Source organism: Eucyclogobius newberryi, unplaced genomic scaffold (genome assembly GCF_026437365.1).
Source record: "Eucyclogobius newberryi isolate DKJ021-1_F unplaced genomic scaffold, fEucNew1.0.hap1 SCAF_11, whole genome shotgun sequence".
Taxonomy (NCBI): Eukaryota; Metazoa; Chordata; class Actinopteri; order Gobiiformes; family Gobiidae; genus Eucyclogobius; species Eucyclogobius newberryi.
In genome coordinates this window covers 21,770,171-21,789,047 of record NW_027315735.1, presented here as the reverse complement: position 1 = coordinate 21,789,047, position 18,877 = coordinate 21,770,171, and the positions used below count along the sequence as shown (strand labels likewise).

General features: G+C 39.4%; 3 protein-coding genes across 4 annotated transcripts; all 3 read left to right on the top strand.

Moving 5' to 3' along the window:
- The first annotated feature begins 1,183 nt into the window (after positions 1–1,183).
- Positions 1,184–3,299, top strand: LOC140347113 (transforming growth factor beta activator LRRC33-like). Its single transcript, XM_072433452.1, has 2 exons — positions 1,184–1,276; positions 1,387–3,299. Exons 1-2 carry the CDS (start codon positions 1,190–1,192, stop codon positions 3,256–3,258), a joined length of 1,959 nt encoding a protein of 652 aa, XP_072289553.1. The 5' UTR covers positions 1,184–1,189; the 3' UTR covers positions 3,259–3,299.
- Positions 3,300–4,340: 1,041 nt separating this feature from the next.
- LOC140347672 (uncharacterized) lies at positions 4,341–12,945 on the top strand. The gene is made up of 10 exons (XM_072434227.1): positions 4,341–4,486; positions 4,793–4,925; positions 4,985–6,026; positions 6,111–6,244; positions 6,329–6,486; positions 6,806–6,960; positions 8,076–8,149; positions 8,229–8,322; positions 11,067–11,191; positions 12,045–12,945. Exons 1-10 carry the CDS (start codon positions 4,352–4,354, stop codon positions 12,881–12,883), a joined length of 2,889 nt encoding a protein of 962 aa, XP_072290328.1. The 5' UTR covers positions 4,341–4,351; the 3' UTR covers positions 12,884–12,945.
- Positions 12,946–13,192: 247 nt separating this feature from the next.
- LOC140353434 (gap junction Cx32.2 protein-like) lies at positions 13,193–15,729 on the top strand. 2 transcript variants are annotated; one of them, XM_072438008.1, is made up of 2 exons: positions 13,193–13,715; positions 14,306–15,729. In XM_072438008.1, the coding sequence occupies exon 2, from the start codon at positions 14,324–14,326 to the stop codon at positions 15,410–15,412; it is 1,089 nt and encodes a 362-aa protein (XP_072294109.1). In that variant the 5' UTR covers positions 13,193–13,715; positions 14,306–14,323; the 3' UTR covers positions 15,413–15,729. The 2 variants fall into 2 exon arrangements, with proteins under 2 accessions (XP_072294109.1, XP_072294098.1); XM_072437997.1 differs by having other exon boundaries at positions 14,300–15,729.
- The last annotated feature ends 3,148 nt before the right edge of the window (positions 15,730–18,877 follow it).

Below are 18,877 nucleotides of genomic sequence, written 5' to 3'. Positions count from 1 at the left end.
CAGTCACAGAGAACTCTCCGTTAGTGATGAGCGGATTTTAAGAAATGCTAGTTTCTGACTAATTTAAAATGAACTGGGGGTTTGTGTCTCTCAGGAGCCCAGCGCAGAGAGGAGCAGAGCAGATGTGGAGCATGGCAGACACAGGAAGGCGGACAGACATGACAACAGACATATTCTCTGCATGTTAAGCTGTAAGCTGCAAAATTATGCGTTTTATTACAATCCGACTCATATTCACAGAAACAAAAACAAACAAAAAAAAGAGTCTTATGAGGAAATTAATTAAGGCGTGTCTAAATGCAAAGGTGCATGTACAGCAAAAACACAACCATGGCCACTGGTCTGCCTTTTATGACCTGGCCCAACTCGCCCCGTTATGAAATGATTCTTTCTTGGCCTGACCCGCATCCTGCATCAGTTAAATCGCAGGGTGGCACGAGAACGCTTTTGATGTCTGTTATTAGGCCTATCTGACTAAAAAAGAACGAAGCGCTGTGCAGACAGGTATTGTAACACTCAATGTTTCCGCTTATTAGAGCGATGAGAAGAACGTAAAGGTAAAAAAGGTTTTTTCATGTAACAAATCAGCCAAGTTTTTTGCAGAGGGAAGTCAGTCAGAGTCCAGTGTGTGATGCTCCGCAGCATATGTCAGCTTTATATTCTACCACAAATCAACTTTTAAAAAGCAAACAAATATTTAAATGACTTTAGATATAAAATACAATTAATTGGTAGGCTAAATTGTGAAAAAGCCTACGGTTGATTCTTGATAATACATATTTCATGAACGTATTACATGGAATGTGTCCACAAAATAAATTAGCAAAAAATATCACAACAATTTATTTCTGGATGTTGAGGGATTCTTCGCAGTGATAAGGAACCACATGTATTTATATTTTTTATATCATTATTATTAATTTATGTTTTCCCCTTTTATAGCTCACCATTGAGAATATCAAGGGTAGCGCAATTCTATGATAATACACACTGTATACATATTTCATATTCAGTACTTACCTAAAAGTAATAACTTCTATTTCAGTTCGGAGAAACATGGAACTAATGCTTTCTAAATATATCCTCATGGCCTATCTTTCCTCTGCAGCTGTTTCCCTCCTTCCCTCTTGTGTTATGTTGGTGTGAGGTCCAGTGGCCACATTGGTGCACATGATCTACAGGAGGCACAATGGTCACACATTTATGGGGAAGTCTTGTATTGACTTTTATGTTGCTGAGCTATGAGCGTTATACAATGGGACAATCGTACTCAAAGGTACAATGAAATGTTTCCTTTTATATTACTGCCAAAGACTGCATTAAGCATATTTGTTCTCAATGTTTCTTTTTATAATGATGAGTAGTGTTTGTTCTTTCATTTGTAAGGAGCAGTCCTGGAGCAACCACAACCTCTCCTCTGTCCCGCCGGATTTGGCCGTGGGAGTGAGAAGGCTCGACCTGTCCAATAACTTCATCAGACAGTTGCACGCGCTTGCCTTGCCGTACTTGGAACAGCTGGACGCGAGCTCCAACCAGCTGGATCTCATCTCAGAGGGCTTTTTCCAAAACCTGGCTAAACTTGAGGAGTTGAACTTGTCCCAGAACATGCTGAACAACAATGTCCACAGTAATGGCAAGGCTTTTCAGTCAATCAACAGACTCAAGATTTTGGACATATCTTCGAATGGTTTGGGAAATGAGGCAGTGGAATTGTATCTGCAAAACAAATCTACTCTTGATCACCTAAAGATGAGTGGTAATGTTTTACAGCGGCTGTCACGCAGCATGTTTGAAGATAGTACAAACTTGAAGACCATTTCTTTTGACAATAACTTGATATCAGTTATAGAACTGGGGGCATTTGAGTTATTGAGGCAGTTAGAAAAACTAAATCTGGCTCAAAATAACCTGGCTAACATTTGTGATTTCAAATTGTATTCGCTTAAATATCTCAATCTGAGTGGGAATTCTATTGAGTTCTTTGTTACACATCAAAATGACCTTCCATACAGACTTGAAATACTGGATTTGAGCTTCAACAAACTCCTCTATTTTCCGATTTTGCCAAAACTAAACCACCTGAGATATCTGCACTTACAGCAAAACAATATTGGGGCTATGATTTCAGAAGCCGAAATGGTTACTGAAGATAATGCCCTTTACAATGAAGTTGTACATGGGAATAATATAGCAATAAAAAAAAATTACCTTCATTATAACTGGAGAGTAACGCCACTGATACACATTGATCTAAGCTATAACCAATTCAGGACTTTTCCATTAGAGACTTTAAGCCTTCTCTCTAGCTTAGAAACACTTAACTTTAGTCATAATTGTGTGCACAACATTAGCTGGAATATTAGAAATGAAAGTGAAAGTGGATTCACAATACCAATTTTCTACTCCTCCCTAAAGCATCTTGACCTCCAAAGCAACAAACTTGTTCATATATCTCCACTCTTTCTTGAAACACTTTTACAAATAGCGAGTTTGAATCTACAAGACAATTCAGTCCAACCTTGTTCCACTGAAGACCATTACGCAGCCATCAAGCTACAAAACAAATATCCGCCTATGTCCTCTTGCATGTCGTTCAGACAGTTAAGGACGCTGAAACATCTAAACCTGAGAGAAAATAACATTAAGACATTGTATAATAGCACTTTTGAAAGAAACCATCTCATTTCTCTAAATCTTGGAAACAATCCCTGTATGGTAATCCAAAAAGGGGCAATAGAGGCTTTGCCCAAAACACTTCAATCACTAACACTCAGTGAACTCAATATCTCTGAAGTAGTTTTGCCATGTTTGCCGGCTTTAACTCATCTAAACATATCAAACAATATCTTAGAAAGTTTACCTAGCAATATAGCCTGCTCACCTCTTATAGAAATTGACTTAAGAAACAACATGCTACAATATTTGAACCAGTCAGTGATGTATACTTTAACTAGCCAGGTCCAAAGGATGTATATTAGTGGTAATCCATTTAAATGTTGTGAGAATACATGGTTGAGTCTGCTGAACGAGTCAAAAGTGCCAGACATGAAGAAACTCCAGTGTGTAACTGGAAGTGTCAAAATTCAGATGCAGGATTATCAAAAAAATTATACAATTTACTGCGGTGATCTGAACACAACACCTCTAAATCATAATATTGGACAATTGGTGATTGTGATTGTATTTGTAGTTGTATTATTTGCAGCTGTGTATATGTTTTGCAAAAATATCTTGCGCTCACTGTCATTTATTGTGTGATTTAAACATTTCACCAGCAAAATAAATGCACCTATAATGAACCTTTGTAACTGTTCATCAAGGACTGTTCTTTTTTTTATCTAATAAATGTGTCAAATAATGCCCCACCCCCAAATTGTACACACTTATTAAATATTATACATACATTGTGAGGATCTAAGGAGGTCTTGTACAGAAAAACAATAGTGACCAGCCAGTCCTCCTGTTTTCTGTTCTGTAGAGTGTTAGGTCTTGTAAACCGGTCTCATATATACTTTATTTATATCTAACAATAATTATATCACAAGTGCAATGTCGCGTGTCTGAGTCCATGGTATTCTCTCAATCAGGCCTCACACTGAGGCTGGAGACAGAGAAAAGAAAGAGCAGCACATCAGAACTGGACAACTGCAAATGTAGAAGTCTCACAGATGTTTCCAGTTGAATGCAAAGTAACGTTAGACTTACCAACGTTTATTCGCCGATCCCCGCCAGCCAAAGCCGACGAGTCCAAGACTGCACTATGTCCGTGTCATGGCGCCGCCGTTAACCGGGAGGATGCTTGAGTCTGTTTCCCCCCACGAGTATTTACACTAAAAAAACAACATTGAGCATGAATCCAAGTAGCTAATCCTAGGTGCCATAGTCCTTCTTGGATTCTTTTCAATAGCTCCCAAGCCAACCTAGATAGTCAACGCTAAGTTATAATAGTAGTTTGAGTCTCTTGATATCACACCTTTCACTTTTTTTCTTAATATGTTTTGATATTTTTAAGATAACACATTTTTAAACAAACACTTTACTTACTGTAGAGACGGTCCCTAACTGGCGCACGAGCCTCACAGGTTCGGACTAGCGAGCCTTCTGACTTGTGGGCAGCCACCATAACATCCATGGCAGCCAGCCTTGATTCATGAGGGTGAGAAAGTGACGGACTTGTCCACAGACATTGCAAGAAGAAACGGTGCTGATGTTTACTTGTGTAAAGTCGTGTATTTGACATGTAATCGTAATTACCGGAGTTGACCGCACACATTAGCATTACTCGGCTATCGTAGCCAGCGTTAGCATTAGCATTAGCATTAGCACATGAGCCGCACCTTGCGCAGAGACCATGAGGGTTTATTCGCCAAATCAGGACGTTTCGTCCTTCAAAATATCACAAAAGGTGCAGCTGACCTACAAATTGTTTCTACTGGAAAATGCCCGTAATGTGCTCAACAAAGAGTTGGACAACTTGGCTAACAAGGTAAGGTTTCCACTTTTGAATAAAAGCTATGTTTCGTTTTTTAGCACCTTAAAATCTCAATTGTGGTAGCATTAGTCTGAATGCCATGGTCCTAACCTGCCACATGCTAAATCTGACGATTTGGTTGGATTTTGAAACGAAAATGTACCTCAGCATCACACACTGATTAAACATGTTCTGACCAATAATATGTAAATCATTTTACGCCGCATAAATGTTTGTCTTTTATCTTGATAAAAGAACTGTTAGCATCTCTCTAATCAATCTTAAATATAATTATTGTGTATGTGTGTGCATATGTCTCAGGCTTATGAAGAGGTCCATGGATTTTTAAATTCATCTTTCTCAACCAGTGCATTCGAGAGTCTTTCAGAAACGTTGGATGCAAAATGTCAAGCGATTGAAAAGTTATCTCACTTGGTCAGGAACCTTAAATTTGGTAAGTTTAATAAAATTATTGTTTATCTTGGTGAATACTGAAAGTTCTCTGTTTTTCAGCATCACAAGAGGACTTTGACCAACATGATCACAACCAACCAATCAAGAAGCTGTATACTTTCAAATTAGGGCCGATCTTACAGAACATGTTTATCATGAGATCTATTGGCAGAGCTGTTCAGGTGCTTAGGGCCAACCTGCACCTTCAGCATTTTAAGCATTTGGTCAGTCCACAAAAATATACCAAGAAGTACAACAAAGTAAATGTACACCAAGCCACAGCATCAGAAGTGCAAGAGAAGGATGCTGTTGACAATGCTTCCTGTAGCACTGTGCAGGAAACAGAAATGAAGAAAGAATCTGTGGGAAAAAGCTCATCCCATGTAGCGATCCTTTTACCTGCTTCTTCTGAGATTGTCAATACAAATACTCACAAGCTGCTGCTACCACCTATACCTGTGATACACCCAGTAACTGGCTACAAAGAGCCTTATGTGAGTTTCCCCATGGTTAAATGGGGACGTGATGATGATATCCAGGTGCAACATCAAAAACAAACATCCACTCAACTTCTGCACTTTCTCAGTGCAGTAAAGACAAAAGACAAGAGTGTTTTTAGTCTGCTACCACAAACGGGTTCATCGCAAAAAATCACTACAGATCAAGCGTACCGATTCAAAGAAGATGCTGAATGGCCCCCAGGTGTGCTTTCCGATACTGAAAACCATGTCCCGCTTTTCAAGTTAAAGCAAGTGGACTCTGTTGGCTTTTTGACTTATACATGTGTGATTGCGACCAAGACTGAACTGTGGGACATGGGGAACATAGTTACAGATTTTGAATCTGAAAGAAGCTCAGTGACCAGTGAAGAAATGTCTCAGGTGGTGCCGTCTGATGACACACTTCTGTTGGTTGATGCTGCTATGGACAATGACGATGCCACTAGAGCAAGGGGGCACCCAGGGAATGCCATAACCATCCCAGAGTTTCAAAGTAAGAGATTTGAAGAGATCGAAGTTGTCGTGTCTCACATTGTCAACCCTGGCAACTTCTACATCCAACATGCAGATGCAAAGGAAAAGCTGCAGACACTGATCACAGAGTAAATTTGTATTATTGTGCCTTGATTTCTAAGCTTTGCTTTAAATCAAACATTTTCTGATGTCAATATTTGGATCTCTTCCAGCACCTGGAAAGAAAGTGATTCATTTGCAGACCAGAACTGTATTCCAGACATTGGAACTAAAGTAATGGGCTGGGTTCCTCAACAGAGGCAATGGTGCAGGTCTCAAGTGACAAAGATATGTGGAATAAGTAAAGGTAGGCTCTTGCTCGTGTGAGCCTCTAGATGGCAGTGTTTCTTTGGTTGTGTAGTTCGGTCATGTCTTGACTTCTCACTGCTAGATGATGTCAACACTGATACTAAGAAGATGTCTATCTCTGTGGAGGTGAAGAGGTTGGACTATGGGGACTCATTCTGTCTGTCTCTGTCAAATATAAAGGAGCTGACCTCTGAAATGGTTGTCCTGCCACTTCAGGCTGGTCAAGTCTCTTTAGCACATGTAAGTATGAAATCATACATCGATAAGTTTGTAGGCATGACATTGTGATACTTAACAGATTTGGGGCAATTTAATGCTTAATATTTTTGGTAATTTACTTGGTTGATGTTACTTTTTGAACTGTGTGTTCTACCTGTAATCTATTGCCTTAGTTACAGAAACCAAGTGGATGAGCGTATTTGCATAAGTGGAAATGCTTAAAGCACCGTTTAACTCCTTTATTGGCATTTGTACACACTTAATTAGTTATGGTCTTTCCTGTTAGTGATGAAGGAAACGTCTTATCTGTGTTCATGGCATTTTGTTAAACGCCCTTCAGGTGTCGCCCGTGAATAGCAGAGGCTGGTCTGAGGAAGCAGTGGATTGGTTCAGAGACATGGTGCACAAGAGGACCCTTTACGCCAGATTATACCCAGAGGGGAACAGAGTCACAGTGGAGCTCTTCCTGGAAAAGGGAAACTTTCAAGCCATGAGGTAGCACAGGAATGAACACAGTCATGAAAATACACACAAAGTACATACATGATATGGGCTGAAAATCACACCGACTTGTACATTGTAAGCCTTCCTTTTTTATTGAAAGACTATCTTAAACACTTCACTATCCTCCCATTTTAGATCCTTCATATTAGATTTACACCCCAATACATTGTATCCTAGGTTTTCCCTGAAATCTGTGTCGCTCTGATATTGAACATTTTGCAGATATTTGGCACTGATTTTTCTTGTGTGTGCTCATGTGGCATTCCTAGTTTGTCCTCAGCGCATCAGATTTGACTTTGAGAACAGGCTAATGGTCAATGTGGCCAAAACATATGGTTGTATGAGTACATACACCAGAAAAAAAGATAATTACATTTGGTTATTGTTTTTACAAAAGTGAAAAGTGAACTTTACTAATGTGTGGTCTTGATTATATATATCAATATCATTAAAGGGCCATCCCAATGATATTGAGTGACAAATTAAGTCCTTTTCATCATACAGGCTTTTAGTAGCTTAAATGCATTAAATCTAACTTGAGTCAATTTGCACCTTTTTAAAGTCCTATTCTGGAGTGTATCGCCACAAATACATCACAGCTGATTATTATAATTTATAGAAAATACTCAATATCCATTATGCGTATTACTTCATTTTTACCTTTGTTTCTCTGAGTGGCTCTAGCGGAGGAAGGGCGCTTCGCTCTCATACTTTCTGACATTAAACTAAGTTATGAATGAAGTAAAACTCATCACGGATCATTTTCACACTTGTTCTGACACTGTCCACAAATTAATTGGACAAACTTAATCAATCAACCTATATTTATAGAGCCTTTTACAACACACAAAGTGGCCAAAGTGCTTCACAATAAAAAGCAAGGCAATACAAAACATTAAACTAGGTAAAAACAAACTGTACAAAATAAAGTGTCACTACATTACAGAGCGTTAAAAGCCAGTCTGAATAAATACTTAAGAACCTAAGCACCGTTTGTCCCAAGTTTATTTCACAGTGAAAGATTGATGTAGATTAAAATGTTCTGTTAGTAGTTTGCCTTTGAGTCTTTTTAACTACAGCTGAACCTCTTTCACTCTGAATTGCAGGAGAGGTGCATCGCTGTCACTGAGACTGACCCAAAACGGACATGCAAAACATAAACAAATGAAGAACGTTGTTGGTATGTCAATTATCCATGCATGCACATTCTTTTCAACTAAACGCAAATCTTTATTCATGTATTTGTTTGTACTTTGCAGGTACTATGCACCTGAAAATGAAGAAGAGAGACTTGGAATGGGAGAAATATCTGATCTCATGCTACACTCAAAGTAATTTACACAGAGCTGTGTTGTAACTGGTGATGCACATGTAACTGTGCAGTGAACTCAGGATATTTACCCATCAAACTTTAGTCGCAGGTATAAAAAAAAAGTGTCTTTTCCAAATCACTATAGAGTGTAGTTTCTTTTTACGTTTGATCAGTTTTGGGCATTTCAGAGATTAGCAACAACGCTCTGAATTATGTTGTCACACCTCTTAGAATCTTCAGTCTGCAAAATAATGGAGATTTTAAGACACTTAACTTGACGTTCATTAAAAAGTATTCTTCTATTATAGATATATTTACTAGAAGTGATCCATCTGTTTTTTGTTTACTTTTAACACTTTGACGATTGTCCATAGAGATACATTAGTCAAAGTTAATTAAAGATACACTATGTAACTTTTCAGGTAAAGGGCGCCCGCCCTGCTAGTCTCCATAGAGATGTTATTGTTCTGTAATGAATGTTCCACACTATGGCATTAAATCTAAAGACACAAGCCAGGTCAAACTCTTAAAGGCGGTATGGACGATTTTTCAGCGATTTGAGAACGCAGGCGGAAGTGCGCATGCGCACTCCCCGTGTGGACTGATACAACACACACGTGCGTTTGTTTATTAGCGCAACGGAGCGCATCGCATCGCTCGTCTCCCGTAGATTTCTGTCCACTTCTGCGTCAGCTCGAACTGTCTTTCTCCGTCTTCATTTTGCCCCGTACACTGAGGGAACTATATTATGATAGATCCATGCGCTTAGGCACGCGGAAACGTGGGGACGAGCCTGACGCGGCTGCAGGTGAGCGGTAGGTGCGTTTTATGATTGATACGTGGCAGGACTAATGATTTATCCACGCCACGAGGAAATATGATAAAAAAAATTGCTGAAAAAAGTCGTCCATACCACCTTTAAGTGTTCCCATTATTCAAGGTGTTTTGGAGAAATCCATCAGTTTCAGAATGATGACACATTAGTATAATATTATAGATTAGTATTATATATTTTGAATGGGAAAGAGTCGTCAAAATGTTGCCTTAACACAGGAACATGAATAAAACCACCTGCAATTTAAGAAATAATAAAGTTAAAGCCATAGTATGGGGCATTCCAGGCCTAGCACTAACCTCCATCTTTTTGTGCTTGTAACAACAAACCAGTTTGATTTGGATTAATCTAATATTTAAATAAGAGGTTTTTAAAGTGAAAATCTGTATGTGAAGTATCCTTGTCTTGTTGCCTGACGAGCCGGTCCTGCCTGCTTTCTGTTAGAATGCAGGAGCATTTTGGACAGAAACAATCTTTTTGACAATTCAGCTGTTTGTTTAGCACAGGTCTCAAATTTCTCTTACCTACTTCTTACCACAGACATCTACTCGGATTTTCAGCCATGTTCGTTTTGACACAAATAAACCAAGCATTTTTCTGATTGGTAATCCGCTTGACAATCGGATATTGGACCACTGGGAGATCCATCTTTGACATAAACTACATTCTATACATTACAATTTTACTATTAGTCTATCAGTATATTTACTATCAATCTATCTGTGTAAAGTATAAGGGTGGGACGTACACTTTAGTGTAATGTCCTGAGGCACCGCAGTTTTAACTTTATTTAATAAAATAAAATTCACTGATCATCTGTCTGAAAACAAATCTATTAATAGAAAAACAGTCAACAGTTCGATTAACAAAACAATTTTGCTGTAGCCCTAATTTTTTCACTTATTTTTATTGTAATAATATTTATATAGCATGTTTTCCACATCTGTGACTTTGTGTTAGTGTATTTTATTTGTTGTAGAGCAGGGGGCTTGAGTACATGTGGGTTTATTTGAGTATATTGTACTTTACATTATATACATTATTTTTTCTAGTTGAAAATAACAGTTTTTTTGTTTTATGACTTTTTGTTGTGATGAATAAAGCTAGTCTTTGGTTCCAGTATATGGCGTTTGACTGGAGAGTGGGCTACATCCTTGCACTCATAAATTATGTTTGTCCCATTGAGGAAATTACTAGCCACCCAACACTTCCTACAGATCTGTCAGAAGTGACGCAGAAATGTTCACAGCACACGCTGTAGGTCATGTGATCAGCCATTACAAATGGCTACATTGTTGGCCAATGTACATTGTACTTAATCCAATGGAACATGTGCCATTTACCCACCATCTTTCTTTTAAAACGGCGGTCAAAAGCTAAACACTGGTTTGAAAAATCTATAAAATAAAAAGTTAAAACTAAATCATTAAGCAGGCTATGTATGGGGCAAAACATAGATTAGTAATGTGGAACTCACCATCTGACTGAAACAATGACCCAATAACTTCTAAGCAATTGGCCATTTGATTTTTGCACAGTATGTCAATGCTACTTTGCGTGTATGTGTGTATATATATATATATATATATATATATATATATATATATATATATATATATATATATATATAGTTGTATCTTACTTTACAATCACTCTTACTGTCATTATTTTATATCCAAGCCTATCCTATTTTTTTATTTTACTTTTTGATATTGCTCTAATGCTATCACCAACCCACTGCTACAAGGGACCTTATGACCTTTTTTCTTTTCTCTTGTTTTATTTATTCAGCAACAACAATGTATAAACTGAAGTACCACATATGATGCACAATCCAATAAAACAACTAACAAAGATAAGCAGGCTATGAAGCTAATAGAGGTATTTGTATTTATTATTATGACACAAGGTGTTTGTGCTTGTCGAGCTGTTTACAGTATTGTTTGTCAGGGTCTGTCAGGGGCCCATGCTCTCTGACAGGTCAAAGCAGTCCTTCCCCTCTGCCCTGTCAAGCACAATAAATAATGTGGCAGGCTCCAGCCTTTGTGTCCACACAGATTCTTCTTTGGCCCGGGGTAGGCGGAAATTGAGGCGTTTGATCTGAATTGTAAAGGGGCTTGTTGCAGCCCAATAAAGAAGGCCATTGTATGTAAATTTTTTATATAAGAGCATATGACTGTTACGGTGCAGGGCAGAGGCTAGTGGCGGAGGAATGATTAGCATTTTCCTAACGCATGCTGTTCTATATCCAACCCTCTGACTTTATATAAAACAGAAAAATACAATATTATTCATCCCTCTCCAGACGCTGTACACATAATTGTGTACCATCACTGCCTAAGGTAATTACATATCCAATTTCTATGCTCTGTTGTACTCAAGTGCATTGTGCTGTTGTCTTTGTCATTGACCCTGATTATGTTTAAATATGTGATGGTTATATTTGACCAAGTTCAAGTCCACATCTCGTGCAGTGAACAATGGAGGTCTGTCATTGTAATATGTCTTGGCAAACCCTTGGAACATTTGTTGGCAGTTTGTCAGGGTTTAACTGGGCTGTAGGTCAGTTTGGGTGTACAGTATTATTACTGAATATCACGTGGCTTATTGAATGATCTGCAATTGGCTTTGACCTGTTGCGTATTGTGACGGTGCATGGTGGTTGGCCATCGCCCCAGCTTTTAAACAGCCACTCAGCTTCTCGTCTTGGCCCTTACTGTAGCAAAAATTTAAAACTCAAAGTGTAGATGAAGATGGCCATCTTTAGATCTGGCACCACGTATGCTGCTTGCACTACTGGCTAAGACTGTGGTAAACCTCTACTGTAGTTAGACCTGCTGCATTATGTGATTGTGAGTATAACCTGAACCTATAGATGACCTAGTACATTTAATACCTTAATTACCTTTGATCCATCTTTTCTTTCAGACCTGGAGTCGAAAATGAACTGGGGTTCCTTTTATGCCGTTATCAGCGGCATAAACAGGCACTCAACAGGAATTGGACGCATTTGGCTGTCTGTCATCTTCATTTTTCGAATCCTGGTGTTGGTGGTTGCAGCAGAGAGTGTGTGGGGTGACGAGAAGTCCGGCTTTATTTGCAACACGCAGCAGCCTGGCTGTAACAGCGTCTGCTATGACCAGTTCTTCCCCATATCCCACATCAGGCTGTGGGCACTTCAGCTCATCCTGGTGTCCACTCCGGCCCTGCTGGTGGCCATGCATGTGGCCCACCGTCGACACATTGACAAGAAGATCCTGAGGAAGTCTGGCCGTGGCAGCCCACGGGAGCTCGAACGCATTAAGAACCAGAAGTTTCAGATCACTGGAGCCCTGTGGTGGACATACATGATCAGCATAATCTTCAGAATCTTATTTGAGGTAGCCTTCCTCTACATCTTCTACTTGATCTATCCTGATTTTAAAATGGTGCGCTTGGTGAAGTGCGACTCCTACCCCTGTCCCAACACGGTAGACTGTTTCGTCTCCAGGCCCACAGAAAAGACTATCTTCACTGTCTTCATGCTGGCTGTGTCTGGAGTGTGTGTGCTGCTCAACCTGGCTGAGGTTCTCTATCTGATGGGAAGAGCCTGCAAACGCTGCTTCTGCACATCTAAGGACGAGTCCAAGTCAGCCTGGATTAGCCAGAGATTGTCGTCTTATAAACAAAATGAAATCAATCTGTTAACGGATCAGTCTCTCAAGTCAAAGTTCACCGTAACTAAAAAGAGTCCCACTGAGAAGGGTGAGAGGTGTTCAGCCTTTTGAGACTTTTGCACATTTGATCAATACCTTAACTACATAACTGTATTTGGCTGCAAAGCACATATCTATGAAATAATTAACCCGGGAACAAAATCAATGTTCATGGTTTACAGATATTACAAATTGCATATGTCAGGGTTAGAAATGTGCGCTCCATAATGTCCTTTCTTCTTTTTTTGTAGTTGTTCAGACATTACATTAAAATAAGAAAAGAAAAGAAATACACTGAAAATGCCTATTAATTTATACTCATGCTCAGGACTAGTATAAGACAACAGGATATAATATTGAAGAAGCGACTGTGATTCCATTTAACTAGTCCAGGGCAGATGAGCAGTCATTTCCATTCATTGACCCTCGTGTACACACCCTTTCAGTGGGAGAGACCTGAGTGCTATAATTAGACTGTTGGGGCACTTCACGTTGCACAGATATAGCGGTCATCTTCATTGGCTTGCTGCCCTGTCATTCACAGTAATAAGCGAGTAGGGGGCTCTGGCAGTTTACATGAGTGAGTCCTGTGCCAAAATTAACCGTGAGGGGGAGGGTGGACATGGCGAGAGTCAAACTACTGTCTTACGTGTTGCGGTCAGTGGTAGAGCAGCGGGCCTGTTCTGGATAGGCCCATTTCCTTTACTTTCCAAGTTTTAGAGTTTAGTTTTAGGGATATGTAGGTGTGAACAACACTGGAGACAGGATAAGTCCACTTTTTCAGTCCATTCAAGGGCACAGCTACTGCCCAAAGGCCTGCGATCCTCCGAGGCCTGTCGAGACGGCCTCATGGACCCCGGCAGTCGCGGAGAGATTCAACACAGGAGATGTATCAGCTGACAAGGTGGGCAAATGCAAACATTTAATCTATCAAACCTTCCAACATTTACGCTGATTATTAAACATGTCAAACTGTTGAACATAAGGGTAAAAATGCAGTTGTACAGCCTGAACACTGAATAAATTATATATATATATATATAGACGTGTTTGTATTAACTACACTTCATATGCTGTGAAAAATTGTGTTTGTAAGAAAGTAATAATACAATCAAAAGTATCTATTCACCCCTCGCTTTTATTTATCAGCCTGAACATTAAGTTCTCCTGTTTCTAGATGTATTTATACTTTATAGCTTGTGCGGGTTCTTATTGACATGTACCTCAGGGGCAGTGTTTTATTTCACTGCTTGTGGATCATGTTGCTGTGGCCGGAGTGCCCTGAAGTCAAGAATTGCACAAACATGATGTGAAGCTGGCTCCCTCTTGTCCACACTTCCCAAATATACACCCTCCTGAAGTAAATCTAAATCCGTCTACGTCCAAATGGAACACTCCCAAATTCAGCGCTTATGACCTTTTTTCTTTTCTCTTGTTTTATTTATTCAGAGAGCTGCTTCAGCTGCTACACTAATTGATTTTGTTCAGTCGCAGGTCTGAACACACAGAGCCATGGCGGACTGGAATCTGCTGGGGAAGCTCCTCGAGAAGGCCCAGGAGCATTCAACAGTGGTGGGGAAAGTGTGGCTGACTGTGCTCTTCATCTTCCGCATCCTGATCCTGAGCGCCGCCACAGAGAAGGTGTGGGGAGACGAGCTGTCCGGGTTCACCTGTGACACAAAACAGCCCGGTTGTCAGAATGTGTGCTACGACTACACTTTCCCCATCTCACACATCCGGTTTTGGGTACTGCAGATCATCTTTGTGTCCACGCCCACGCTCATTTACCTGGGACACATCCTCCATCTTGTGAGAATGGAGGGGAAGCAAAAGGAGAAAGACAGGGAAATGGAGCTGAATCATCCGGACAACCAAGTCCTCATTTCAGATGCAAAGCACAAACACCATTTGGTGGTAGACAATAAAGGGCGAGTGCGTATCCAGGGGGAGCTACTGCGCACGTACGTCTTTAATGTAATCTTTAAGACACTGTTTGAGGTGGGCTTTATTGTAGCTCAGTACCTCTTATACGGCTTTGAACTGAAGCCCATGTACACATGTAACAGGCGGCCCTGCCCCAATGTAGTGAACTGCTACATATCCCGCCCCACCGAGAAAACCATCTTCATCATCTTCATGCTTGGAGTGGCCAGTGTGTCTCTACTGCTCAACCTCATAGAGATATATCACTTAGGATTCACCAAGTGTCGCCAAGGAGTTACGTTCAGGAGAAACAGGGCGTCACGAAAACTCATGTCCAAAAACGCCGGCTCAACCACGGTGCCAATTGTTCCCAGTTATGACGACTACTTCGGTGGACAACCTCCAAGTCAGCCTGCTTACCCTCCAAGTTACAACCTCTCCTCCCCGATAACGGATGGCACAGACCCCTCTTTCCATCCCTACCATAACAAAACAGCCTACAAACAAAATAAGGACAACATGGCGGTGGAGAGGAGCAGCACGAGCAAACCAGAGGAATGTGACCTGAAAGGCAAGAAGGGAACAGGTTCAGCCCCGGGGTCGCCCACACAGGCCCGGCCAGGGCGCAGCACCAAACACAGCAGCAACAAGACCAGAATAGACGATCTAAAGATATGACGAGCTATACGTTTCGCTTTTCAACAGCGTCTTAAATAGCTGTGAAAGAATCGTGCGATGTGTGGAAGCGTTCACAGTACACATGTCGAATGTCTGGACTGTTGAAAGGTGACGCTTGGCTACTGAGGTTCACGCAGAACATGAAGGAACTTAGTTGTCATTTACAGGCTGGTCCCCCTCAGAGCTATTTTAATGGAACAAATGTTGAAGCCGGATCAGAAATGCTGCTTCAAGCCTGGGTACATGGCAGGGCCCGTGTCAGAAAGGGCATCTGGTCTAAATGTCCACACTGAAGGGAACAGTACTTGCTTTGGAAACTACAGAAAAGTGGAATCAGTAGGGACGGTTGAGCACTTGGACTCATTGAAAGAAATCAGCAAAGAATGATTTAGTCTTTTGTTTTAGAATCAGTTTTATTGCCATTGTCGGTGAACAATTCACAAACGAGTAATTTGCTTCGGTGTCAGGTGCACTGAGATGCCAGGGCATCCATCAGCGCCATCTTGGGAGGACAAGCGGTCAATGTCACAAAACATATTTCACTAAACTTGAAATGAAACGTTGTGCAATAAAATATTCTGGGCACAGGAAATGCTCAGATGTATTCCAGGATGTGCCCCAGAAATACACTGCACTGGTCTCAGGAGTTCTGTCACTTTTATTGCTCCAGATACAAGTAGATAATTGCAGCCACATTGGATAATACAGTGTTCATATGTTAATGTCTCATTTGTTGTGTGTACAGCACTTTGTGATAACAATATTTGTAAATGGAAATAAACTGGTCTTAAGTTAAACTATTGTTATTACTGTTAAGCAGAGATGAGCAGTTGTAAAAGTTTGTACCGGAAGTAAAAGATTCTCAACAATTAAAAGTATTACAATCATGGTCCAAGAAATTACTCAAGTAAGAGAAAAAGTAAATGTTATAAACAGCAAATATTGTACAAAATATGGTAAATTAAAAAAAAAAAAAAAATACAAAAATGAAATACCTGAAACGTATCACAATTAGTGTGAAGAATAAGAAAAAGCTTTACTCAAGTTGGTGTGAAAGCTGCAGAGTGAGTGCTGCTGGTGGAGCACAAATGTCTGCCAGGTGGAGACTCTTTTACTGCAGGTCTTATCCCAAGAAAACTACTCAGAGAAATATAATTTTATCTAAAACGTTGCTCAAGTAAATGTACTGCCCACCTCAGCTGTTAATATATTGTTTTCCAAAACATATTTAGACTTAAAGTAAGTGTAATCAAAATTGTAGTAAGTTAATTGATGTAGTTTAATGAAGAGCAGTGTACCTTCAGCAACATGTTTGTTTAACAGGAATAATCCACTTTATATCTGTACAAAAGGAGGAAAAGACAATAAATAAACTCAAACTGAAATATTTTGAGATATGACTCAATAGTCTGAACATACCAATTTAATGTTGGTCAGTGTCAGAAACATTACATTTCACATATACCATGTTCGTGTAGCCCCATAAATCTCTTAAAGAGATCAAAGCAGTAACATATCTAAAACACACACAATGTACTCTATACATACACATGCGATCATCTGTTGGAAATGTGACACTTTAAATGCTGACAGGTGAGAACAGTGAGTAATGGCTCTGTGTGGATGCCCAGCACTTTGAAATCAAAACCTTGTCTGGGGCCAAAAATGTCAAGTGTATCAAAATGTTGGACTAATGTAGAAGACATTTTTCACATCGTTTAGTGGGAAAACCACCTTACTCTATATTTATCATCCACGCAAAGATCAATCTTGACTCGTGTTTCGTACTAACTATAAAAGCTGTCATTCTATTTGGCAAGACAATCTTTTACTTTTTCACAGCTGAGAATTCAGCTGCATCTGACCAAATGAAACTGTGGCTACAGCTCTGATATACTTACCAATTTAGGAATGACTTTAGGTTTAAATTGCTTCTTTTTTTTTGCATCACATTTAAATGTTGGGGATAGGCTGCATTAATTGTTGAACCTTAAATATTCCTGAAAAAAATACCATAAAGAATCATTACTGGGTGTCTATAGTTCCCCCCTCTGGCTTTCTTATTCCACCTTCTATTTGGTGAGGCCGCCACCTGCTGGACATAATAGGAAATGCCTGCTTAGAGGATGGCGTGTAATCTATACAACAGAAGTAAATAAATAATATAGCATTAACGATAATATTCAAACTGTATTATATATTCAACATCTCTATTATCTTGTGCAGCTTTGAAGATTGTATACTGTTTGTACACTCTCATCAGTCTTCACCTCTTGGCCTCAAAACCTGCCTCTGCAACTTCCTGTCCTATTAAGTGTTGGAGCAGTTTGCTGCACTGAGAGTTGTTGAAAAGAGACGAAAACAGGAAAAACTAAATCAGCTGCTGACATGGTTTCTGAGGCGGAAAACACCATTACAGTCTGGCATCTGTCAGTCCGTCTGTTTGGTATCTGCTTGTGTTTTCTCGGAGATGGAAACAGACTGTGTGCTGCCGCCATGTGACCAATCAATCTCTGAGCACAGAAGAACAAAGCACCCAAGCCTTCATACCACTGTTGTCTCAGCTGATGAGGAACACATTTAAAAAGTAGATATGTGCAGTTCACCCTTAACTGGGCCCAATCTAAAGGAGACATTAAGAGATTTTTGCTATTTATCTGTACATCATTTCAAATTCAAATAATAACAATATTAGAAGTTGTAATACAGTACAAATATCTATATCAGTAAGGGGGCCATAATACTGTGTACAAATGTGAGTTTCCAATTATTATTATTATTATTCAGCAATTCATACATTGTGTTTCATGTCATTAAAACATACCCAGCACACACCACATTTATAAACAGATGGTTGTAAAAAATATAACCTCTTGTGTGATGCAGATTTGGTTTGGTCTTACAGAATATCATTTCATTCACAGCAACAAAATAACAATGCATGAGCTATATTTAACTACCAATTATATAGCTTCACATGTTACTCAAACCTTTTTTTTCTATTAAAAAGATGTATGCAATTTGTTAACATTTACTCAACTGGTACAGAATTAAATAAACAGTAAGACCACACTACAATGCATTTCCTACAATAACACAACAGAAATAACATGGGAAAAGTTAGCAAACCCTTCACATTTTCTTATAGTTTGAGTTCTAGTCCATCATAAAAACCTTTTAATAATTGACAAATGCTAACTGTATTCACAAAAAATAACAATTCTGGATCATTGTTTTGCACAAAAAATAATGTGGCAAACTACATCTTATATCAACAATGGTTGTTTTAGTCATTTTTTTATGATTTGAAATATTTCGGGCCAACATTGACAAAAAGAAAAAAAATAAACTCATTCTTCAGTGTATTAACTATTTCACTGTACACAAAACACAGATGAGTCCCAACACATTATTCTAACAGTGTTTGACTCCTCTTTGACGAGAAGAATGATTTGGTGTATCTGT

Coding starts and splice junctions, on each gene's coding strand:
- LOC140347113 (XM_072433452.1), top strand. CDS start 1,190: ATGGTCACACATTTATGGGGAAGTCTTGTATTGACTTTTATGTTGCTG. Junction 1,277..1,386: donor TGGGACAATCGTACTCAAAG/GTACAATGAAAT, acceptor TTCATTTGTAAG/GAGCAGTCCTGGAGCAACCA.
- LOC140353434 (XM_072438008.1), top strand. CDS start 14,324: ATGGCGGACTGGAATCTGCTGGGGAAGCTCCTCGAGAAGGCCCAGGAG.
- LOC140347672 (XM_072434227.1), top strand. CDS start 4,352: ATGAGGGTTTATTCGCCAAATCAGGACGTTTCGTCCTTCAAAATATCA. Junction 4,487..4,792: donor TGGACAACTTGGCTAACAAG/GTAAGGTTTCCA, acceptor CATATGTCTCAG/GCTTATGAAGAGGTCCATGG. Junction 11,192..12,044: donor AGATTCTTCTTTGGCCCGGG/GTAGGCGGAAAT, acceptor CTTTTCTTTCAG/ACCTGGAGTCGAAAATGAAC.